The following is a 27,014-nucleotide window of genomic DNA, read 5'->3' on the forward strand; positions in this document are numbered from 1 at the left end:
AAAGGCATTAACACTTCCTAAGTACCTACTGTGGGCCAGACTCTGTCCTAAATTCTCTCCATCCTTTCCCAAAGCCCTCTGAGGTGAGTGTCATTATCTGCATTTGATAGGTGAGAAGAATAAGGTTCAGAAAGTTGAAATAGCTGCTCAAGCTCACAGGGCTGGTAAGTAAAGGGACCAGGATTTGAACCAGGTCTGTCCAGTTCTAAGTCCTTTGCTCACTCATCCTGTTTCCTACCAAGGCTGAGGCTGGGACTTACCATCTACATTTGGGGCTGCATCAGAGGCCTTGTCATAGATCACACCGTGGGGCAAAATACTGTAGACCTTGTCGGCTTTGTTAGCAAAGGTCACTAACAGAGTATCACCCACCTCTGCCTTGATGATGGGACCTAAGAAATATTAAGAGAAGGAGAGGTAAGAGGATGAAAAGAGAGAAGTGGATAGGAGCAGGAGAAGAGTCATTCCATGTTAGGTGTGCATGTCCTACTAAAACATTTCCCCTGTTCAAAACATGACAGATGGTTTCACTGTACCAAGAATTCCAAGGTGGGCTTCTGCCTCAGAGAGTCTTTTTCTTCGAGTAAAAGTTGCATCAACATACTCTATATACTGAGCCTTCCAATATTTTCCTCCTATTCTGTTGTCCCCTTGTGTGAAGTAGAGCTCAGAGTCACTGTGGAAAGAATAGGAAGTTGGCTGAGATTACACCTCTGCATATCCACCAAGTGCCGTAATTATGGAACTTTATTGTACTGCCTTTAGCCCATTTATCCACCCTTATCTCCAGAAAAGATAGCACAGTCTTCAACAAAGTTCCCAGGAATAGTCAACCAGCCTTAAAAGTCTTCAGAAGCTGTTTGATGCTCAAGCTCATTTCTCTTTTAGCCATTGTACTTTCTTCCCCAGAGGTCCAGCTACTGAAGAAGGCACAGGCAAACTCCTTCATTATCAATATTGGTGTCCCAGAATGGTGTCCTACAAAGTAACCAAGAGCTAACTGGTTTCTTTGCAGAATAAGCATCCCTCTATCTCTTGCTGATGTCAATATGAATAGACTCTGCATAGAGTATGCTCTGATATCTGGCATGATTAAGGAATGGAGCGTCTAGTTAATCAAATAATTTAATCAATGGAATTACCATACAAACTATATACATGAAATACCAAATTTCAAAGTTGTGAAATACGATGATATAACATCCAATTAGTACTATCTCTATTCTATTTCTGTCAATCGTGCCGTCACTCTTGCAGATGTGCAGGCTTTGTCTTCTTTTTCTGCCTCAACTCCTTATCCTGTTCATCCTGACTTTGCAACCTTTTATTTTGCACCCTTCCTTTTCTTCACCTTCATTTCTCCATCTTTTCCTTTCCTTTCTTGCCACGGTCACAACCCCAGTACATGCATGTCCTCCTCACCTTGTGCTTGGACCATTATATAAACCTCCTAACTGTGCACGCAGCATCCTCTATCTCACATTGGCTCACTCTTTTTTTTTTTTTTTACCTTTTTTAAAATTGCATTATTTGAATTTTTTTTATATAGTAGGTTCTTATTAGCTATCTATTTTATACATATTAGTGTATATATGTCAGTCCCAATCTCCCAATTCATCCCACCCCTGCCCCCCGCAGCTTTCCCCCCTTGGTGTCCATACATTCAATTTTTTTCTCAGCATACACACTACTACTACATTAATCTTCAAAATAGTAATTTTTATTGTCATTTTACTTGCTCCAAAATCTTCATTTGCTTCCAATTGCCAATCAAGTAAAGTTCAAATGATTGGAGGACCTCTGCAATGGATATCCAGTTTACCCCAATTCTCTCTGCATTGCTCTATGTGAGTGCCTGTTCCCCATGCAAATCCCCCACACCAGGCATTCACTCTCTGATCTAATCACTCTGCTTTATGGTAGATGCTTTGCATTAACCCCTGCATCTAAAATTTCCCTCTCTTTACAATTCACTTATATAAATTCTACCATTCTTTAAGACCCTACTTAAGTTCCACTTCCTCTGTGAAGTCTTTCTGGTTATCATAGCTCTCTCTGAATGTGCAGAGAACTCACTGTCTGGACAACTCATCTAAATCTTATTTGTAACTTGCAAAATCACTTGTCTTCTCCTGTGCATTCAGCATCTTTCTCTACCTGAGATTGGGAACATTGTCTTAGACCTCCCTGGATCCCTTATGTCACTTAGTACATTGTGCTGTCCCATATTACATTAAATATTGATTGAATATAGCTTAATATTTCATATTTTATAAGGAGCTTCTGAATTCTGGAAGGCTTCTCAGAAATAATTTTCAATGTTAATTTTCATTATTTTGTTTATGGAGAAATACTGGTCAATAGAGAATGTTCATATCAAAGAGTTTTTCATATATGGTCCACACAAATTCTTTAGGCAAGCCTCAAGTGCATTGGTTTGGTGGAAGAATGAATGAATGAAAGAAATTTACAATGAAAGAAACAAAGGGTATCTTATTGACCACAAAGACAATTTTTAAAACACTCCCTCAAACATTAAAAGGATTATAGGATAGATTCTTGCTGGGGATGCGGGCCCAGATGGCCACAGAAGCCAAGGATACAGCATTACATTTAGTCTTCATGTCTCCATAGGCTCCTCTTGGCTGTGACAATTTCTCATACTTCCCTCATTTTTGGTGACCTTGACAATGTTGAGGACTACTGCCCTGTTCTAAACCCTCAGAGCCTTCTGTTTCTGTTGGCAGAAAGGGAAAAAGACAGTGGAGGAGCCACTTCAGATTCATAAAAACCCCAGCTTAGAGGAAGTAATATCTTGGAAAATTTTGAACATTAAATAATACATGCTACTGGATTGTGAGGGAAATAGTGAATTTAAAGAGAAACCTTGGGGGAGACCTTTAAGATGGCGGAGGAGTAAGACGTGGAGATCACCTTCCTCCCCACAAATATATCAGAAACATCTACATGTGGAACAACTCCGAAAGAACACCTACTGAATCCTGGCAGAAGACCTCAGACTTCCCAAAAGGGTCTTCGTGCTCCAGTCGGGTGTCAGGCCTGTGCCTCTGAGGTGGGAGAGCTTAGTTCAGGACATTGGTCCACCAGAGACCTCCTGGCTCCACATAATATCAAATGGCAAAAGTTCTCCCATAGATCTCCATCTCAATGCTAAGACCCAGCTACACTCAATGACCAGCAAGCTACAATGCTGGACATCCTATGCCAAACAACTAGCAAGACAGGAACACAACCCCACCCATTAGCAGAGAGGCTGCCTAAAATCATACTAAGGTCACAGACACCCCAAAACACACCACCAGACGTGGTCCTGCCCACCAGAAAGACAAGATTCAGCCTCATCCTCCAGAACACAGTCATTAGTCCCCTCCACTAGGAAGCCTACACAACTCACTGAGCCAACCTTAGCCACTGGGGGCAGACACCAAAAACAATGAGAACTATGAACTTGCAGCCTGTGAAAAGGAGACCCCAAACACAGTAAGTCAAGCAAAATGAGAAGACAGAGAAACACACAGCAGGTAAAGGAGCAAGGTAAAGACCCACCAGACCAAAGAAATGAAGAGGAAATAGGCAGTCTACCTGAAAAAGAATTCAGAGTAATGAGAGCAAAGATAATCCAAAATCTTGGAAATAGAAAGGAGAAAATACAAGAAACTTTAACAAGGACCTAGAAAAACTAAAGAGCAAACAAACAATGATGAACAACACAACAAACGAAATTAAAATTCTCTAGAAGGAATCAATAGCAGAATAACTGAGGCAGAAGAACAGGCAAGTGACCCAGAAGATAAAATAGTGGAAATAACTACTGCAGAGCAGAATAAAGAAAAAAGAATGAAAAGAAGTCAGGACAGTCTCAGAGACCTCTGGGACAACATTAAACACACCAACATTCGAATTATAGGGCTCGCAGAAGAAGAAGAGATAAAGAAACGGACTGAGAAAATATTTGAAGAGATTATAGCTGACAACTTCCCTAATATGGGAAAAGAAATAGTTAATCAAATCTAGGAAGCACAGAGAGTCCCATACAGGATAAATCCAAGGAGAAACATGCAAAGACACATATTAATCAAACTATCAAAAATTAAATACAAAGAAAAAATATTAAAAGCAGCAAGGGAAAAACAACAGATAACAGACAAGGGAATCCCCATAAGGTCAACTGCTGATCTTCCAGCAGAAACACTGCAAGCCAGAACGGAGTGGCAGGACATATTTAAAGTGATGAAAGGGAAAAACCTACAACCAAGATTACTCTACCCAGCAAGGATCTCATTCAGATTTGATGGAGAAATTAAAAACTTTACAGACAAGCAAAAGCTAAGAGAATTCAGCACTACCAAACCAGCTTTATAACAAATGCTAAAGGAACTTCTCTAGGCATGAAACACAAGAGAAGGAAAAGACCTACAATAACAAACCCAAAACAATTAAGAAAATGGTAATAGGAACATACATATTGATGACTACCTTAAATGTAAATGGATTAACTGTTCCCACCAAAAGACATAGATTGGCTGAATGGATACAAAAACAAGACCCATATATATGCTGTCTACAAAAGACCCATTTCAGACCTAATGACACATACAAAGTGAAAGTGAGGGGATGGAAAAAGATATTCCATGCAAATGGAAATCAAAAGAAAGCTGGAGTAGCAATTCTCATATCAGACAAAATAGACTTTAAAATAAAGACTATTACAAGAGACAAAGAAGGACACTACATAATGATCAAGGGATCGATCCAAGAAGAAGATATAACAATTGTAAATATTTATGCACCCAACATAGGAGCACCTCAATACATAAGGCAAAGGCTAACAGCCATAAAAGGGGAAATCAACAGTAACACAATTATTGCAGGAGACTTTAACACCCCACTTTCACCAATGGACACATCATCCAAAATGAAAATAAAGAAGGAAACACAAGCTTTAAATGATACATTAAACAAGATGGACTTAATTGATATTTATAGGACATTCCATCTAAAAACAACAGAATACACCTTCTCACGTGCTCATGGAACATTCTCCAGGATAGATCATATCTTGGGTCACAAATCAAACCTTGGTAAATTTAAGAAAAGTGAAATCATATCAAGTATCTTTTCTGATCACAATGCTATGAGACTTAATATCAATTACAGGAAAAAATCTGTAAAAAATACAAATACATGGAGGCTAAACAGTACACTACTTAATAACCAAGAGATCACTGAAGAAATCAAAAAGTACCTAGAAACAAAGGGCAATGAAAACACGATGACCCAAAATCTATGGGATGCAGCAAAAGCAGTTATGAGAGGGAAGATTATAGCGATACAAACCTACCTCAAGAAACAAGAAACATCTCAAATAGACAACCTAACCTTACACATAAAGCAAGTAGAGAAAGAACAGAAAAACCCCAAAGTTAGCAGGAGGAAAGAAATCATAAAGATCAGATCAGAAATAAATGAAAAAGAAATGTAGGAAACAATAGCAAAGATCAATAAAACTAAAAGCTGGTTCTTTGAGGAGATAAACAAAATTGATAAACCATTCACCAGACTCATCAAGAAAAAAAGGGAGAAGACTCAAATCAATAGAATTAGAAATGAAAAAGGAGAAGTAACAACTGACACTGCAGAAATACAAAGGATCATTAGAGATTACTACAAGCAACTCTATGCCAATAAAATGGACAACCTGGAAGAAATGGACAAATACTTAGAAAAGCACAACCTTCAGAGACTAAACCAGGAAGAAATAGAAAATATAAACAGACAAATCACAAGCACTGAATTTGAGACTGGGATTAAAAATCTTCCAACAAAAGCCCAGGACCAGATGGCTTCACAGGCGAATTCTATCAAACATTTAGAGAAAAGCTAACACCTATCCTTCTCAAACTCTTTCAAAATATAGCAGAGGGAGGAACACTCCCAAACTCATTCTACAAGGCCACCATCAGCCTGATACCAAAGTCAGACAAAATCTCACAAAGAGAGAAAACTACAAGCCAATATCACTGATATGAACACATATGTAAAAATCCTCAACAAAATACTAGCAAACAGAATCCAAAAGCACATTAAAAGGATTATACACCATGATCAAGTGGGGTTTATACCAGAAATGCAAGGATTCTTCAATATGCGCAAATCAATCAATGTGATACACCATATTAACAAATTGAAGGAGAAAAACCATCTGATCATCTCAATAGATGCAGAAAAGGCTTTTGACAAAATTCAACATCCAGTTATGATAAAAAACCCTCCAGAAAGTAGGCATAGAGGGAACTTACCTCAACATAATAAAGGCCATATATGGCAAACCCACAGCCAACATCATTCTCAATGGTGAAAAACTGAAAGCATTTCCACTAAGATCAGAAAGAAGGCAAGGCTGCCCACTCTTACCACTATTATTCAACATAGTTTTGGAAGTTTTAGCCACAGCAATCAGAGAATTAAAATAAATAAAAGGAATCCAAAGCGGAAAGGAAGAAGTAAAGCTGTCACTGTTTGCAGATGACATGATACTATGCATAGAGAATCCTAAAGATGTTACCAGAAAACTACTAGACCTAATCAATAGTTTTGGTAAAGTAGCAGGATACAAAATTAACGCACAGAAACGTCTTGCATTCCTACATACTAATGACGAAAAATCTGAAAGAGAAATTAAGGAAAGACTCCCATTTACCATTGCAACAAAAAGAATAAAATACCTAGGAATAAACCTACCGAAGGAGACAAAAGACCTGTATGCAGAAAACCATAAGACACTGATGAAAGAAATTAAAGATGATACAAACAGATGGAGAGATATACCAATTTCTTAGATTAGAACTAGGACAAAAAATTTCACAATATCTATGGAAACACAAAAGACCCCAAATAGCCAAAGCAATCTTGAGAAAGTAAAATGGAGCTGGAGGAATCAGGCTCCCTGATTTCAGACTATACTACAAAGCTACAGTAATCAAGACAGTCTGGTACTGGCACAAAAACAGAAATATACATCAATGGAACAGGATAGAAAGCTCAGAGATAAACCATGCACATCTAGTCACCTTATTTTTGATAAAGGAGGCATAAACATACAATGGAGAAAAGACAGCCTCTTCAATAAGTGGTGCTGGGAAAACTAGACAGCTACATGTAAAAGAATGAAATTAGAACACTCCCTAACACCATACACAAAAATAAACTCAAAATGAATTAAAGACCTAAGTGTAAGGCCAGACACTCTGAAACTCTTAGAGGAAAACATAGGCAGAATACTCTATGACATAAATCACAGCAAGATCCTTTTTCACCCACCTCCTAGAGAAATGGAAATAAAAATAAACAAATGGGACCTAATGAAACTTAATAGCTTTTGCACAGCAAAGGAAACCATAAACAAAATAAAAGGCAAACCTCAAAATGGGAGAAAACATTTGCAAATGAAGCAACTGACAAATGATTAATCTCCAAAATTTGCAAGCAGCTCATGCAGCTCAATATCAATAAAAACAAACAACCCAATCAAAAATGGGCAGAAGACCTAAATAGACATTCCTCCAAAGAAGAGATACAGATTGCCAAGAAACACATGAAAGGATGCTCAACATCACTAGTCATTAGAGAAATGCAAATCAAAACTACAATGAGGTATCACCTCACACCAGTCAGAATGGCCATCATCAAAAAATCTACAAACAATAAATGCTGGAAAGGGTGTGGAGAAAAGGGAGCCCTGATGCACTGTTGGTGGTAATGTAAGTTGATACAGCCATTATGGAGAACAGTATGACGGTTCCTTAAAATACTAAAATAGAACTACCATACGACCCAGCAATCCCACTACTGGGCATATACCCTGAGATAACCATAATTCCCAAAGAGTCATGTACCACAGTGTTCATTGCAGCTCTATTTACAATAGTCAGGACATGGAAGCAACCTATGTGTCCATCAACAGATGATTGGATAAAGAAAATGTGGCTCATATATACAATGGAATATTACTGAGCCATAAAAAGAAAAGAAATTGAGTTATTTGTAGTGAGGTGGATGGACCTAGAGTCTGTCATACACAGTGAAGTAAGTCAAAAAGAGAAAAACAAATACTGTATGCTAACACATATATATGTGATCTAAAAAAAAAAAAGTTTATGAAGAACCTAGGGGCAGGACAGGAATAAAGACGTGGACGTAGAGAATGGACTTGAGGACATGGGGAGGGGGAAGGGTAAGCTGGGACGAAGTGAGAGAGTGGCATGGACATATATACACTACCCAATGTAAAATAGTTAGCTAGTGGGAAGCAGCCACATAGCACAGGGAGATCAGCTCGGTGCTTTGTGACCACCTGGAGGAGTGGGATAGGGAGGGTTGGAGGGAGACACAAGAGGGAGGAGATATGGGGATATATGTATAGCAGATTCACTTTGTTATAAAGCAGAAACTAACACACCACTGTAAAGCAATTATATTCCAATAAAGATGTTAAAAAAAGGATTATAGGATAATAGCAATACTTGTTGGTATCACACTGTACATTTTATAATGCTTTCACAGACATCTTTGCATATGATTCTACAATAAGAAGTCACAGGAGTCTGCATCCACTTAATGAATTGTTCGATTCAATTTGAAAAAATACTATATGCTGCGGGAGCCAAGAGAAAGTTATTCAGGTGTCAGGGGAGGCTTTACTTAAGAGGTGACATTAGAATTAGAATTTGAAGGAAAAAATGGCATTATACTGGACAGGGAGAAAAAGGAATTCTGTGTAGAGGGGGCTTAAGTTATATCAGGCTGTCCTTGAGCCAAAAGGGTTAACCTTCCTTGACTAGTTCATCTCCAATGAAAGAGAGTCCTGCTGGGACTTCCCTGGTGGTCCAGTAGTTAAGACCCTGTGTTTCCATGTAGGAGGCACGGGTTGGACCCCTGGTCAGGGAACTAAGAGCCCACATGCTGCGTGGTGGCCAAAACAAAACAAAACAAAAAGAGAGAGTCCTGCCATATTCCCTTTTCAAAACTGTCTGCTTCATATGTGCAAGCACCTTACTCTCTTCTCTGTCAGCTTAGTATTTCTCATGGCATTTAACGCTGCAGCTTGCACACAGCAGATGCTCCTAAAATGTTTGATGAATGAATGAATCTAGTGCTTTGATTTAGCCAGCAAATCATGAAGCAATAAATACTCCTCCATGTCTCAGCTGTACACATTACAGGGCTCAGAGCTCCTTAAGTGAAGCCATTATGCTATCTATGCAGTATATGCTCATAAGAGCAGTGCCTAGCCTACAAATGAGATCACAGCGAAAAGCCTAATAGATGCCTCTCTTATGAGAGACTTAGCAACACCAGCAAAGAGAGCTTACCTGCCAGAGGCATTTAGGGGAAGACCACTGAATTTGTTATAGCCTTGAGGACCATAATCCCAAAGAATTTTTTCAGTTGCTATAAAATAGCGCCTCTGTTGACCCTTCATCTTGGGGTGAAAAATACCACTTTTGCAGTTACCAACATTGTATTGCCCCAGCATGCCAGCTGCAGAAGACAGGAAAACCATGAGCCAAGGTATAAATGATCCGAAAGAAATCATACAGGAAATGAATGATAGATTTGACTTCATGAACATTTAAAACTTTTGTATGGAAAACAGGACCGTAAACAAAGTTAAAAGTAAAAAATAAACAGTGGGTAGGGGGATATTTTAGCACATATTACAAAAGATTAATATGTAAATACCTTTGATAAATAAGAAAGAAAAAAGTAAATATCCCAATAGAAAATGTGCAAGGGACATTTATAGGTTATTCACAGAAGAAATACTACTGACCCATGAACAAATGAAGAAAAAAGAAAAGTTCAACCTTAATAGTAATCAAGTGATACTGTTGTTCATTTATGAGATTGGTAAAGACCAGAAAGACTAGTAATTATCAGTGTTGTCAGATGAACAGGGAAAAGGGAATGCTCACACACTATGAGTGAAGAGTAATAATTTCTAAAGGAGAATTCAGCAATATATGTCCATAGCTTAAAAAAATTAAACTCTTCAACCCAGGAATTCTAAATCTAGTAGTTTTCCCAAGGAAATGTCAGACAAAGTACAAACATTTCTATAAATTGATGTTTATGAGTGTTTAGCAAAAAATAGGGAAAATATAAGTGTTAATAAAGACTGTTGGTTAAGTAAATTGTAATCTCCTTACAAAGGACACTGGAAGGATTAACAACGATGTAGTAGATCTATATTCACTGATATATAAATTTATTTCTGGTATATTAACAAGTGGAAAAAGTAAGCTACAGGGCACTATCAATAGATTGATTTCATTTTATATATAACATAAGCATTTATATATTAAGGTCTAGAAAATAGGAAGGATATTCATCAAAATGTGACACCATTATCTCTAGAGGTAATTACTAATTTTAAAATTGAATTATACGTATCTTCTAATTTTTAAACATTTTTTTCTGAGGCTATGGACAATTTAGGAAACATTGTATTTCAGTAACGTATTCCAGTTTATGTCCACTACTACTGGCCACATTTAGCAATCTTACTAATCTCAAATGGCTGCTAATGCCTTGATTAGTTTCTTCTCAGATTTAGGGATCGTGTGTGGAGAACACTTAGGATTTACCCTTTTAGGGAGTTTCAGGTATACCACACAGTATTGTTGACTGTAGTCACCACGGGGTATATTAGATCTCCAGAACCCATTCATCTTGCATAACTGAAACTCTGTATTCTTTGAGCTCTCAAGTGTTCTCACCACCATCACAACAAAAATGTTTAACTACGTGAGGTAATAGATATATTAATTGCTTGAGTGTAAGGTAATCACACCTTACAAGTATAGCAAAACGTCAAGTTGTACCTCTTAAATATATACAAATCCTATTTGTCAATTATACCTCAATAAAGCTGGGGGTAGGAGCAGGGAAGAATAGTAACTTTGTCTTGTTCATCTTTGTCTTCCCAGGAGAGTGTCTTATACATATTAACTGAGCAGCTCAACATTTGCTGAATTGAATTTAACTGGAATAACCCAGTGGACAAATGTGAGGTTTGCTTAAGGTTTTTGGGAACAAAAATGTGTTATGAAAGCAGCCCTGAAGAGCTGCATCCCTGATCTCATAGTGACTGTGTGTAGTTAGTCAGTATCCAAGTGGAATCACACATTATTTCTTCTATGTTTATCCCGTTGACACATTTTCTTTTTATATTCTTGTTTTTACCATGTTAGGCCAAACTTTTAGTATGTCATAACTCTAATGTTGCCAATGATTCTTAACTGGCATCCAGTAGCCAGAGTCTCTCCATTGTGTCCTTTCTGCACACAGACATCATATTTATCTTCCTAAACCACTGCACTGATTATGTCACTAGTGTGCCTAACGATCTAGAAGGACTTACTCTTGCCTTCTAGACAATCCTTAGTCTTGCCATTCAAAGATGCTTGCCTGGGGCCCATTCTGCCTCTCTAAGGCTTCTCCTTCATCACTCCTCTGACATGAGCCTAAGGTCCAGCTAAGTAAAGACCTATTCCCAAGGAACCTGAACCAAATCATTCAACAGGTATTTGTCAACAAACGTTTATCATTCATCTTTCATAGGATTTTGTACCTATCATTGCATTGTGTCTCAATATAAGGAAGAATGTTCTCACAGAGCAGCCCAGAGACGAAACAAGCTGCTACAATTACTAGGTTGGGATTAACATATACACACTACTATATATAAAATAGGTAATCAACAAGGACCTACTGTATAGCACAGGGAACTACACTCAATACTCTGTAATAACCTATATAGGAAAAGAATCTGAAAAAGAATAGATATAAGAATATGTATAACTTACTTTGCTGTACACCTGAAACTAACACATTGTAAATCAAATATGCTCCAATATAAAATAAAATAAAAATTTAAAAAAGAGATGTCCAAAAGAGAATTCAAGAATTGGATGGGGGATTGGTCCAGATTATCTATAAATTCCTTTTCAGTGCTAAAAATTTATTATTCTATTTAAAATTGCCCATGTGTTTTTCCCAGCTCATGTTGCTTCCTCTGCCTGGCAAACCTTTTTCCCCTTCTTCATCTATCAAATTCCTAACCTTTAGAGGCTCAGATTAGGGACCACCTCCTCAGGAAGCCTCTCTGCTCCAGCAAAGTGATAGAGCACTTAAAGAGCATTTATCGTTCTGCCTCAGGTTTTATTCATTTTGTAAATGTCTAACTATATTTAACTACTAGATTCCAGGTTCATAGAAGGTCTTATCATTTCTTTCAATCACCTCTTACCCGGTTCATAGGGACATGATTAATAAATACCTGTTGATAAGATGCCAAATAGACATTATACATTTTTCCTATGTTTAATATTTAATTAAATATAACACGTACAAGACTCTATTCAACAGCAGGCACTGAATGAGCACCATTGATTGCGTGGTTTAATTGTACCATTGTAAGCATCTCTACACTGGTCTCTGTCCTTTTTACCTTGAAAGTGATCACTGACTTGGCAGGTTATCATCCACTTCCCAGGATTCTCAACTATCATTTCTGTTGTCAGGAAGGTGGCTGGGAAGAGGTTGACGACATCAGTCCGATGGCCTCTGCTGATGAAGGTGTTACCATAAAAATAGATGGAATGGATGTCTATCTCATTCCCCATTCCAAATAGGTGCCAGGACACCGATTCACCAACACACATATCAGGCTCGGGGAAGTTTCCAAAGAGGTATCCATTGAGCGCTGAAAAACAGAAACACTAGTGGAAGAGATTCCCCTGCAGAGGCGAGCAGATCCAGAAGAAATGGTAACACATGCTCTAGCGCAGTTGAAAATTAGCACAGATTATTGCTTGTAATGTTTTTGTGCAGAAAGGCATGATTTCTTTGGTAAAATACAGTCCCCGAAAGGAATGAAAAGCATTAGTCTTTTCAAGAGAAAAGCACTCAATAAAAGTGATCAGCAACATGCAAACAGCCTTCGAGCTGTTATGTGAACACAATGAGATCAGGAGCAAACAAAAGCACTGTTCATACTTCCAGGACAGCTTGGCCACCTCTTACCTCCATCTCTATTTACATATTTACCTTCCCCACCAGATCTGTTCCTTGTAATTAGAAACCCTGTCTTACCTCACAGCGGGACAGCTGACACATAGTAGCTACTTAAATGACAAAAGCATGCAGCAAGAAGAAAAGGAAAACAACTGATTAGAAGGGACTTATGAGACATGTTACTTTTTTTGCCATTTCTCCCATCCCCATCCCCTGCCTCTTTAACCACCAATTTGTTCTCTGGATCTATGCACTTGGTTTTGGGGGTTTTGTTTGTTTGTTTGTTTGCTTGCTTAGATTCCACATATAAAAGAGGTCTTACAATATTTGCCCTCCGTGTCTGACTTATTTCACTTAGCATAATGCCCTAAAAGTCCACCATGCTGTTGCAAATGGCGAGATTTCATTCTTTTTTATGGCTGAATAATATTCTATTATTATATACCACAATTTCTTTATCCATTCATCCATCAACGGACACTTAGACTGTTTCCATATATTGGCTATTGTAAATAATGCTGCAATGATCATGGGGGGTGCATATATCTTTTTGAATTAGTGTTTTCATTTTCTTCAGATAAATACCCAGGAGCAGAATTTCTGGATCATATGATAAGCTTATTTTTAGTTTGTTTAAGGAAACTCCATACTGGTTTTCATAGTGGTTGTACCAATTTACACTTGTTATTTCTTCTCTTTTTGATAATAGCCATTCTAACGGGTATGAGGTGATATCTTGTGGGGGTTTTTTGTTTGTTTGTTTTTAATATTTATTTATTTATTTGGCTGTGCCAGGTCTTAGTTGCAATGTGTGGGATCTTTTTTTTTCTTTTTCCTTAGTTGCAGCATGCATGTGGGATCTAGTTCCCTGACCAGGGATTGAACCTGGGCCCCCTGCATTGGGAGCTCGGAGTCTTAATCACTGGACCACAGGGAAGTCCCTCTCACTGTGGTTTTGATTTGTATTTCCTGATGAGTAATGATGTTGAGCATCTTTTCACATACCTATTGGCCATCTCTATTTCTTCTTTAGAAATATATCTATTCAGATCTTCTGCTCATTTTTAAAAAATAAGATTGGCTTTTTGCTATTGAGTTGTATGAGTTCTTTATATATTTGGATATTCGTTTCTTATCAGATATACAATTTACAAATATTTTCTCCCATTCAGTCAGTTGTCTTTTCATTTCGTTGATGGTTTCCTTTGCTGTGCAGAAGTTTTTAGTTTGATGTAGTCCCACTTGTTTATTTTTGCTTTTGTTGCTTTTGCTTTTGGTGTCAGATTTAAAAAATCATTACCAAGACCTATGTCAAGGAGCTCACCACCTATGTTTTCTTCTAGGAGTTCTAGAATTTCAGATATTATACTCAAGTCTTTAATCCAATTTGAGTTAATATTTGTGTATGTGTGTAAGACAGCGGTCCAGCTTCATTCTTTTGTATATGGTTGTTCAATTTTCCCAACACCATTTATTGAAGAGACTGTCCTTTTCCGCCTGTATATTCTTACATGGGTTTATTTCAGGGCTCTCTATTCTGTTCCATTGATCTCTGTGTCTGTTTTTATGCCAATATCATACTGTGTTAATTACTATGGTTTTGTAATATCATTTAAAATCAAGGATCATGATGCCTCTAGCTTTGTTCTTTCTCAAGATTGCTTTGGCTATTCAGGGTCTTTTGTGGTTCCATACAAATTTTTGGATTGTTCTATTTCTGTAAAAAATACCATTGGGATTTTAATAGAGATTGCATTGTGACTATAGATTGCTTTGGGTAGTATGAACATTTTAACAATATTAATTCATTCAATCCATGGATACAGAATATCTTTCCATTTATTTGTGTCTTCTTAAATTTTTTTTATTAATGTCATAATTTTCAATATATGTTTTTTTCACCTCCTTGGTTAAATTTATTCCTAGATATTTTATTCCTTTTGAGGCAGTTGTAAGTGAGATTGTTTTCATAATTTCTCTTTCTGATAATTCATTATTAGTGTAAAGAACTGCAACAGATTTTTGTGTATTGATTTTATATCCCTCAAATTTACTTAACTTATTTGTTCTAACAGTTTTTTGGAGCCTTTAAGGTTTTCTATATATAGTATCATGTCATCTGCAAATAATGACAGTTACTTCTTCCTTTCGGATTTAGATGAATTTATTTCTTTTCCTTCCCTAATTGCTCTGGCTTGGACTTCCAATGCTATGTTGAATAAAAGTGGCAACAGTGCACATCCTTCTCTTGTTCCTGATATTAGAGGTTTAGCTTTCAGCTTTTCACCATTGAGTATAACGTTAGCTGTGGGCTTGTCATATATGGTCTTTATTATGTTGAGGTATGTTTCCTTTATACTCTCTTTGTTAAGAGTTTTTATTATAAATGGATGTTGAATTTTGTCAAATGCTTTCTTTGTGTCTATTGTGATGATCATATGATTTTTATCCTTCAGTTTTTACTGTGGTATATCACCTTAATGGATTTGTGGAAGCTGAACCATACTTTCATGGTTAAAACCCCATGGATTAATAAATCCCACTTAATCACAGTGTATGAGCCTTTTAATGTATTGTTGAATTTGGCTTGCTGATATTTTGTTGAGGACTTTTGCATCTGTGTTCATCAGGAATATTGGCCTGTATTTTTTCTTTTTCTGTGTGGCATCCTTGTCCACTTTTGGTATCAGCATGATGCTGGCTTCATAAAACATGTTTGGAAGAGTTTCTCCCTCTTCTATTTTTTAGAAGATTTTGAGAAGAATTGGTATTAATTCTTCTTTGAATGTTTGGTGGAATTAACCAGTGAAGCCATCTGTTTCCTGGACTTTTGTTTGTCAGAAGGTTTTTGATTACTGATTCAATCTCCTTGCTAGTATCAGTCTGTCAGATTCTATTTCATCCTGATTCAGTCTTGGTAGGTTGTATGGTCCTTATCCATTTCTTATAGGTTATCCAATTTGTTGGCATATACTTGTTCATAGTAGTCTCTTATGATCCTTCTTATTTCTGTGGTGTCAGTTATAATATCTCATCTTTCATCTCTGATGTTATTTATTTGAGACCTTTCTCTTTTTTCTTAGTGAGTCTAGTTAAATGTTTGTTAATTTTGTTGATCTTCTCAAAGAACCAGATCTTAGTTTTATTGATGTTTTTTATTGTCTTTTTAGTATCTATTTCACTTATTTCTGCTCTAATCTTTGTTATTTCCTTCCTTCTAGTAACTTTGGGCTTAATTTGTTCTTTTTCTAGTTCTTTGAGGTGTACAGTTAGGTTGCTTACTTGAAACAGTTTTTGTTTCTTGAGGTAGGCATTTATCACCATGAACTTCCCTTTTAGAACTGTTTTTGCTGCATCCCATAAATTTTGATATATTACATTTCCATTTGTTTCAAGTTTTTAAAAAATTTCTCTTTTGATTTCTTCTTCAATATGTTGGTTGTTCAGTAACATGCTGTTTAATCTCCACATGTTTGTTTAAACAGTTAAACCGTTTTTAAACAGTTTTCTTCATGTAATTTCTAGTTTCACATCATTGTGGTCAGAAAAGATGCTTGATATAATTTCAATCCTCTTAAATTTATTTATTAAGACTTTTTTTATGGCTTAACATACCTATCTTGGAAAATGTTCCATGTGCACTTGAGAAGAATGTGTATCCTGTTGTTTTTGGATGGAATGTTCTATAAGTATCTGCTAAGTCCATCTGATCTAACATATTGTTTAGGGCTAAAGTTTCCTAACTGATTTTCTTTCTGGATACTTACATTGATATAAGTGGGGTATTAAAGTACTTTACTATTATTGTATTGCTGTCTATTTCTCCCTTTATGTTTGTTAATATTTGCTTTATATATTTAAGCACTTCTGTGTTGGATGCACAAATATTTTAAATGTTATATATTCTTGTTGGATTGGCCATTATGTAACACCCTTCTTATTATAGTCTTTGTTTTAAAGTCAATTTCAAGTCTGATATAAGTGTAGCTACTCCAGCTTTCTTTTGTTTTCCATTTGCATGGAATAGTTTTTTCCATCCCTTCAGTGTCAGTCTACGTGTGTCCTTATAACTAAAGTGTGTCTCTTGTACATAGTATATAGATGGGTTTTTGTTTTTTTGCTGTTGTTTTTTTTTAACCCATTCAGCCCCTTTATGTCTTTTGAATGGAGAATTTAGTCCATTTACATTTAAAGTTATTATTGATAAGTATGTGCTTATTTCCATTTGTTAATTTCTGTCCATTTTTGTAGTTCCTCTCTGTTCCTTTCTTCTTCTCTTGCTCTCTTTCTTTGTTTTAGGTTCTGACAGGGATTATGTTTCATCACTTTCTTATTATTCTCATTACGAAGTTATAAATCTTGGAAAACTAGGTTTAATATTTCTGTGTGTTCTGTATCCCGTGTAGTGCCAGATACACAAAAGGCAGTCAGTATGTACTTGATAACATGAGAGGCACTCACCATGCATTTTGTTACTCTTCTGGAAAACAGCATCTTCTTTGTCAACTGAATCAGGGTCAGTGCAGAAATGTCTGATATTTTCCTCAATGTACCAGCTTTGATTCTCATCCACAACAGTAAACATTATAACAAACTCTTGATTCACATCAGTCCTTGTCCCTGAATATTTATGCAGGATACCTATCAGGCACATTCAAAAGAGTAAGAAAAAAATTCACAGTGGACTAAATCAAGATGAGCTTTTCTTCCTGCCAATGGTATCAGGTAAGTTTGAAAGACCTACATGTACAAGAGTAACCCACAACATAAAATCAGTGAAAGGCTTTGATGGAAATGATAGAACCATAGAAAACTCATAAAACAGAAATCCTCACAACCACAGACTTGGAAACCTGGCTGTCCTTAAAGGAAATATACTTTATTGACAGAGCACAGATACACTATATCAATTAATAGGGAATAAAATAACAAAGTGATTATGTGGGTTAAATAATAAAGCAAAAGCATTCCTGGTCATTTGACTACATTTTACACTTTCCTATGTGTGGTGTCAGTGTGTATTTTTTTTTAAAGCACGTAAGTTTCAGAATGCTATGATTTTTTTAGGCAGAAGCCTGAATTATTGTTCCTGTCACAGATCTTCTATGTTAGAAGAATTTCTTTAATCTTACAGAAAGTTTGGAAGAAGAGGCACACTCTGTGTAAAGCAAGGGAGGTAGGCAAGACGACCTGAAGATTATATACACTTTTCAACACACCTGGGAATAGGCTCCTAGGAACAGAGAGGGTGGGGAAGAGACGTCTTACCCTCTTTGCACACCAGCAGTGGGCCAATTAGCCCAGAGCAGATGTCTTTAGGGGCATCGATGTGTGAATGGTACACCCAGGTCAGGCAATTTGCATCTGCTGGGGCAGGAGCATATTCTTCTCTCACTGGCCAGACATAGGTATAGTTTTTGCCAGGAGGAACATTGTCATCATCCTTGTTCCTTCCATATGTTCCATCTGGGTACAGGGCTCCTTCCAAGAAAATATAAAACATAGTTAAAATGCAGAGATCACACACTATAGTGGAAAGAGCTAGAGCTTTGAAATCAAACACACATGAATTAAAATTTATTTGCTATGGGACTTGAGGCTAGTTACTTAAATTCTCACTGCCTTGGTTTTCTACCAGTAAAGCTGGAATGTTTATATCTACCCCCACTACATGAGGCAGTATATATGAAGTGTCCTGCAGAGAGCCAGATGTTTAATAAATATTCATGAAGACCCCTTTTGACAGGCCTCCCGTACCAATCAGGAAGACATCAATCTACTTCACTTAACATCAACTGAAGAAGGAAAGGAGAAGCAGCAGAAGAAATAACAAACACTTCTTGGGCACTTACTACACATTCAGCACCTAAATTTGAGACCTGAGAGATTTTGGGTCTCATGAAAAAGATCTGCTGACCTCAAAGCTAAGCAGGTATAGAGGTGAACACTCAGCACCCAGGCTTAAAAATAAAAACAAGGGAAAAAAAGAGCAGAAACCTTAGTGGTCAACACACTATAAGGAATACAGATTTCACAGGTTTCACCCGGACAGGTTACTAAACAGAAAAACAAGTAACATAAACAAACTTGGATGATGGTGGGATCAGAATCCAGAATCCAAAGTTGCTACAGTATATTCTCAATAATTTCCAGTTTTCAACAAGAAGAACAACAGCCACAGCAAAATGGACATGCAAAGAAATAAGAAAGTGTGATCCATACTCAAGGGGAAAAAAGCAGCCAACAGAAACTATCTCTAAGTGCTTCTAGGTGTTGAATTCAGCAGATAAAGACTTTAAAGCAGTTATTATAAATATATTCAAGCAACTGAAAGAAGCTATGTTTAAATAATTAAAGGAAAGTAGGACAAATTATTCAACAAATAGAGAATCTCAATAAGGAGATAAAATTTATACATTAAAAAAAAGAACCAAGTTGGAGTTTTGGCATTGAAACATACAATAAATGAAATAAAATATTCACTAGAGTGGCTTGGCAACAGATTCAAGATGGCAAAAGAGTCAGTGAACTTGAAGAGACATTGACAGAATTACGCTATCTGAAAAAGAGAGGATTAAAAAAAGATTGAAGAAAATAAACAGAACCTCAGAGACCTATGGGACTAAATCAAGTATATTAACATGTGTGTAATGTAGTCTGCCAAAGGAGAGGAGAAAGAAATGGGGGCAGAAAAAAATATGTGAAGAAATAATTGCAGAAATTTTTACCAAATTTGATGAAAAACATTAACTTACTTACACATCAAAGGAGCACAACAAACCACAAGTAGAATAAATACAAAGAATTCATATACAAATATATTGTTCTCAAGTTGTTGGGGAGGAAAAAAAGGCAAAGAGAAATGATCAAATACTAAGGAGCCCCAACGTGATTAACAGTTGACCTCCCATTTAAATATTTGATATGCGAAGACAGTGGGATGACATACTAAAAGTGCTAGAGGAAAAATACCAACCAAGAATAATACATCCAGCAAAACTAGCCCTCAAAACAATAAGGCAAAATAAAGATGCTTAGATAAGCAAAGATAAGTGAGTTTGTTGCTAGCAGACCTGTCTTACAAGCAATACTAAAAGAATCTTTCAGACTAAAAGGAAATAACACCAGAGAATGTGAATCCACAGAAAGAAGTGAAAAGCACCAAAAATAGGAAAAATGGGAGTTAATATAAAAGATTCAATAAATATATTTTTCCTTTTTTATCCTAACTTCTTTAAAATTCATAAGATAATATACAGTTCCAAGTATAACATCACATGGTTGGGTTTACAGAGAGAGAGATGTAATGACAATCTAACAATAAAAGCACAAAAGAGGTGGGTGAGAATGATGCTCTGTTGGAGTAAAGCTTTTATATATTTCCAGAATTAAGTAGGTAAAAAATATGAAGTATATTATATGAAGTGATATGTTAAAATGCATATTATAATCCATAGGCCAACCAATAAGAAATGAACTCAAAATATATAGTTGAAAAATCAACAGAGAAATATAAATAGTAGATTTTAAAATATTGTTTCACACCAAAGAAGACAGTAAAGGAAAAATGGGGGAATAAAAAAGACAAAATGCATATAGAAAATAATTAGCAAAATAAGTGTAGCTCAAACCAATCAATAATTACATTAAATGTGAATGGTCTAAACACTCCAATCAATATGCAAAGATTGTCAAATTGGACAAAGAAGTAACATCCAACTATATGCAGTCTATATTTTAGATTCAAAACACAAATAGATTGAAAGCAAAAGAATGCAAATAGCAACAATATGAGAGCTGAAGTGGCTTTCAATAACAGACAAACTAGATTTTAAGACAAGGAATGTAACGAGAGACAAAGATAGATATTTCATAATGATAAAAGAGTCAATATATCAGGAATATAAAACAATTATAAAGCTATTCATACATAACAAGAGTCTCAAAACACATAAAGCAAAAACTGACATAACTGAAAGGAGAAATACACAACTCAACAGTAATTGTTAGAGATTTCAATATGCTTCTCTAAATAACTGGTAGAAAAACTAGGCAGAAAATCAGCAGGATATCGAAGACTTCAACAATGCTGTCAAACAACTCAACCTAACTGATATCTATAGAACATTCCACCCAATGACTGCAGAATACACCTTCTTTACAAGGGCACATGGAACATTCTTCAGGATAGAAAGTAAGCTACACATAAAATAAATCTCAATAATTTAAAAGGAATAATACTTCCATCCAAAAACAACAGAATACACTTTCTGCTCAAGTGCACATGGAACATTCTCCAGGATAGAGCACATCTTGGGTCACAAATCAAGCCCAGGTAAATTTAAGAAAATTAAAATCACATCAAGAATCTTTTCCAACCACAATGCTATGAGACTAGATATGAATTCCAGGAAAAAAATGTAAAAAATACAAACACATGGAAGCTAATCAATACGCTACTAGACAACCAAGAGATCACTGAAGAAGTCAAAGAGGAAATAAAAAAAATACGTAGAAAAAAATGACAAAGAAAACATAATGGCCCAAAACCTATGGGATGAAACAGAAGCAGTTCAAAGAGGGTAGTTTATAGCAATACAATCCTCCCTCAAGAAAAAAGAAAAATCTCAAATAAACAGCCTAACCTTACACCTAAAGCAATTAGAGAAAGAAGAACAAAAATCCCCAAAGTTAGCAAAAGGAAAGAAAATAAAAATCAGATCAGAGATAAAGGAAAAATAAATGAAGGCAACAATAGCAAAGATCAATAAAACTAAAAGCTGGTTCTTTGAGAAGATAAACAAAATTCATAAACCATTAGGCAGACTCATCAAGAAAAAAACGGAGAATACTCAAATCAACAGAATTAGAAATGAAAAAGGAGAAGTAACAACTGACACTGCAGAATTACAAAGGATCATGAGAGAATACTACAAGCAACTATATGCCAATAAAATTGACAACCTGGAAGAAATGGACAAATTCTTAGAAAAGTACAGCCTTCCAAGACTGAACCAGGAAGAAATAGAAAACATGAACAGACCAATCACAAGCACTGAGATTGAAACTGTGATTAAAAATCTTCCAATAAACAAAAGCCCAGGGTCAGATGGCTTCACAGCTGAATTCTATCAAACATTTAGAGAAGAGCTAATAGCAATCATTCCAGACTCTTCCAAAATATAGCAGAGGGAGGAACACTCCCAAACTCATTCTACAAGGTCACCATCACCCTGACACCAAAACCAAAGATGTCACAAAAAAGAAAACTACAGGCCAATATCATTGATGAACACAGATGCAAAAATCCTCAACAAAATACTAGGAAACAGAATCCAACAGCACATTAAAAGGATCATACACCATGATCAAGTGGGGTTTATCCCAGGAATGCAAGGATTCTTCAATATATGCAAATCAATCAATGTGATACACCATATTAACCAATTGAAGGAGGAAAACCATATGATAATCTCAAAAGATGCAGAAAAAGCTTTTGACAAAATTCAACACCCATTTATGATAAATGGGTGAGCACAGAGGAAACCTACCTCAACATAATAAAAGCCATATATGACAAACACACAGCCAACACCATTCTCAATGGTGAAAAACTGAAAGCATTTCCTCTAAGATCAGGGACAAGACAAGGATATCCACTCTCACCACTGTTATTCAACATAGCTTTGGAAGTTTTAGCCACAGCAATCAGAGAAGAAAAGGAAATAAAAGGAAACCAAATTGGAAAAGAAGAAGTAAAACTGTCACTGATGCAGATGACATGACATTATACATAGAGAATCCTAAAAATGCTACCAGAAAATTACTAGAGCTAATCAATGAATTTGGTAAAGTTGCAGGATAGAAAATTAATGCACAGAAATCTCTTGCATTCCTATACACTAATGATGAAAAATCTGAAAGAGAAATTAAGGAAACACTCCCATTTACCATTGCAACAAAAAGAATAAAATACCAGGAATAAACCTACCTAAGGAGGCAAAAGACCTGTATGCAGAAAACTATAAGACACTGATGAAAGAAATCAAAGATGATACAAACAGATGGAAAGATATACCATGTTCTTGGATTGGAAGAATCAAAATTGTGAAAATGACTATACTACCTAAAGGAATCTACAGATTCAATGCAATCTCTATCAAATTACCAATGGCATTTTTCACAGGACTAGAACAAAAAATTTTACAATTTGTATGTAAAAGTCTTTACAAAAGACCCCGAATAGCCAAAGCAATCTTTAGAAAGAAAAATGGAGCTGGAGGAATCAGGCTCCCTGACTTCAGACTATACTACAAAGCTACAGTAATCAAGACAGTATGGTACTGGCACAAAAACAGAAATATAGATCAATGGAACAGGATAGAAAGCCCAGAGAGAAACCCACGCACCTAGGGTCATCTTTGACAAAAGAGGTAAGAATAAACAATGGAGGAAAGATAGCCTCTTCAATAAGTGGTGCTGGGAAAACTAGACAGCTACATGTAAAAGAATGAAGTTAGAACACTTCCTAACACCATACACAAAAATAAACTCAGAATGGATCAAAGACCTAAATGTAAGGCCAGACACTATAAAACTCTTAGAGGAAAACATAGGCAAAACACTCTATGACATAAATCACAGCAAGATCTTTTTTGACCCACGTCCTAGAGTAATGGAAATAAAATAAAAAACAAACAAATGGGACCTAATGAAACTTAAAAGGTTTTGTACAGCAAAGGAAACCATACACAAAACAAAAAATAACAACCCACAGAATGGGAGAAAGTATTTGCAAATGAAGAGACCAACAAGGGATTTATCTCCAAAATATACAAACAGCTTATGCAGCTCAATATCAAAAAACCCAAACAATCCAATCAAAGAATGGGAAGAAGATCTAAATAGACATTTCTCCAAAGAAGACATATGGATGGCCAAAAAACACATGAAACGATGCTCAGCATTACTAATTATTAGAGAGATGCAAATTGAAACTACAGTGAGGTGTCACCTCACACCAGTCAGAATGGCCATGATCAAAATGTCTACAAACAATAAATGCTAGAGAGGGTGTGGAGAAAAGGGACCATCCTACACTATTGGTGGCAATGTAAATTGGTGTAGCCACCGTGGAGAAGAGTATGGAGTTTTCTTTAAAAACTAAATATAGAACTACCATATGATCCAGGAATCCCACTCCTGGGCATATATCCGGAGCAAACTATAATTTGAAAAGATACATGCACTCCAATGTTCATTGCGGCACTATTTACAATAGCCAGGACATGGAAGCAACCTAAATGTCCATAGACACAGGAATGGATAAAGAAGATGTTGCACATATATACAATGGAATATTACTCAACCATAAAAAAGAATGAAATAATGCCATTTGCAGCAACATGGATGGACCTAGAGATTATTATATTATACTAAGTGAAGTAAGTCAGATGAAGACAAATATAAGATATCACTTATATGTGGAATCTAAAGAAAATGGTAGAAAATTTGAAGCTTATTTACAAAACAGAAACAGACTCACAGACTTCAAAAACAAACATATTGTCACCAAAGGGGAAATGTGGAGGGGGGATAAATAATGAGTTTGGGATTAATACATACACACTACTATAGATAAAATAGTCAACAAGGACCTACTATATAGCACAGGGAATTTTACTCAGTATTCTATAATAACCTATATGGGAAAAGAATCTGAAAAAGAATGGATATATGTGTATGTATAACTGAATCACTTAGCTGCACACCTGAAACTAACATAACATTGTAAATCAACTACACCCCAATATAAAACAAAGATTAAATTTTTAAAAATCCAGTACTTATCAAATTAAAAACTCTCAAACTAAGAATAAACGGGAACTCCCTTCTAAGAATAATCCACATCTAACATCATGCTTAATGGGAGGGAGACTGCATGCTTTCTTCCTATGACTGGGAACAGGGCAAGAATGTTTGCTCTTGCCACTGTTATTAAATACTGTCCTGAAAGTTCTAGCCAGTGCAATAAGCCAAAGAAAAAGCTAAGTTATACCCATTGGTAAGGAAGAAATAAAACGTTATATTCATAGTGACATGATTCTGTATTTAGAAAATTCCAAGGAACCCTTTAAACATCTACTAATAAACAAGTTTAACAAGATAGTAGGATTCAAGATAAATATATAAAACTCAATTGTATTTCTACACACTAGTAACAAACAATCAAAAATAAAATTAAGAAAACTATTCCATTTATAACAGTATCAGAAAGAATAAGATATTTCTGAATAAATTTAACAAAAGAAATGCAAATCTTGTACACTAAAAACTAGACATTGTTTAGAGACAATAGAAGTCTAAATTCCATGTTCAGATTGAAAGACTCAATATTGTCAAAATGGCAATTCATCTTTTAAATGCAGGTGACAATTTCCCCCCAACTGACTGATAAAACTCAATGCAATCCTAATCAAAACCCGGCTGATGTTTTGTGAGGTTTTTTGGTAAAAATTAACGAGTTCTTCTGATATTTATATGGAAATGCAAAGGACTTAGAGTAGCTAAAAAGTCTTGAGAAGAGCAAAGTTGGAGGATTTATGCTACCCAATTTCAAAACTTACTATAAATTCGTAGTAATCAAGACAGCGTGGTGTTTGTGCAAGGGTAAGCACATAGATCAGGGGAACAGAATTGAAAGCCCTGAAATAAACCCTTATACTTATTGATTTTCAACTATAGACTATGAATCATTTATCTTCTATTCCCAGGACCCACAGTCAGTCTCTGGCACCTGGTGGGCGCTCAGTGGAAGTATCATGAAGGTAATGAATTTTACGTGCTCACCTTCACCTACTCAGAACTAACCAAATCTGGGACCAAGAGGTTTGCTGCACTTCAGATGGAGGAAAAGCACCAAGAACAAAGGGCACTCCTAATCTTGTGTCCATCATCAGAGGTGTCTCCTCTGGCTGCTTAGACAGACCTGTCTATGGCAACTGCCAGGCAAGTTTCGTTGCCTTAGGACAATATTTAATAGCCAGAAGCTCGTCCTTGGTGGTAAAGTAAGCTGCATCAGAGTTAGTGGTGCTGTTCCTGGCATGTTCCTCAGAGCCAGTAGTGTAGCAGGTTTAACATCATTTGACACATTCCACCTGGTCACGAGCAAGAATAAAATGAGAGACGTGAAAAATACTTCTGAAGATGGAGAAATACTTCCATCTCAAAAGCCTAAGAATGTTGCTTTTAAAAAAAATTTAACTTTAGGGAGTACTCAGGAAACTGTGCTAGTGAAGCTATTTAAGTACAAACAAGAAGATAGGGATGGGGGACTTCCCTGGTGGCGCAGTGGTTAAGAATCTGCCCGCCAATGCATGGGACACAGGTTCGAGCCCTGGTCCGGGAAGAGCCAACATGCCGCGGAGGAACTAAGCCTGTGTGCCTCAACTACTGAGCCTGCACTCTAGAGCCCTCGAGCCACAACTACTGAGTCCATGTGCCTAGAGCCCGAGCTCCACAACAAGAGAAGCCACCGCAACGAGAAGCCCATGCACTGCAATGAAGAGTAGCCCCCGCTTGCCACAACTAGAGAAAGCCCACGCGCAGCAACGAAGACCCAGCACAGCCTAAATAAATAAACAAACAAACAAATAAATCAAATTAAAAAAAAAAAACAAAAAAAGAAGGCAGGGATGCTTCAGAAAGGAAGCACCAAAGACAGTAGCCTTAAGCAGGGAAGTTGAGGTCCATGTGCACTGAGACACCCTCCGCATAGCTGAGGCTGTTACTGGCGATAGGACACAGGAATCCGTTGTGCACTCTGCTCCTTATCCAACATGGGACCCAGTCAAGACTGACTGACAGGAAGGTTAGTGTGTTTCTGGGGCCGCGGTGGAGCATGTGTCAAGGGACGC

At 36.5% G+C, this 27,014-nt stretch overlaps 1 protein-coding gene across 1 annotated transcript in view; it reads right to left on the reverse strand.

The window, feature by feature from the left end:
• Window positions 1-27,014, reverse strand: part of HEPHL1 (hephaestin like 1) — a gene marked incomplete at both ends in the record, with an annotated part of 93,483 nt that overhangs the window by 44,857 nt on the left and 21,612 nt on the right. Inside the window, 6 exons of the mRNA XM_082845207.1 lie at window positions 261-392; window positions 537-676; window positions 9,393-9,561; window positions 12,533-12,787; window positions 17,560-17,739; window positions 18,367-18,579. Of these exons, the coding sequence (XP_082701333.1) occupies window positions 261-392; window positions 537-676; window positions 9,393-9,561; window positions 12,533-12,787; window positions 17,560-17,739; window positions 18,367-18,579 (1,089 nt within the window). The remainder of the gene's footprint in view (window positions 1-260; window positions 393-536; window positions 677-9,392; window positions 9,562-12,532; window positions 12,788-17,559; window positions 17,740-18,366; window positions 18,580-27,014) is intronic.

The sequence above is a fragment of the Leucopleurus acutus genome (genome assembly GCF_964270905.1).
Source record: "Leucopleurus acutus genome assembly, chromosome: 8".
NCBI lineage: Eukaryota > Metazoa > Chordata > Mammalia > Artiodactyla > Delphinidae > Leucopleurus > Leucopleurus acutus.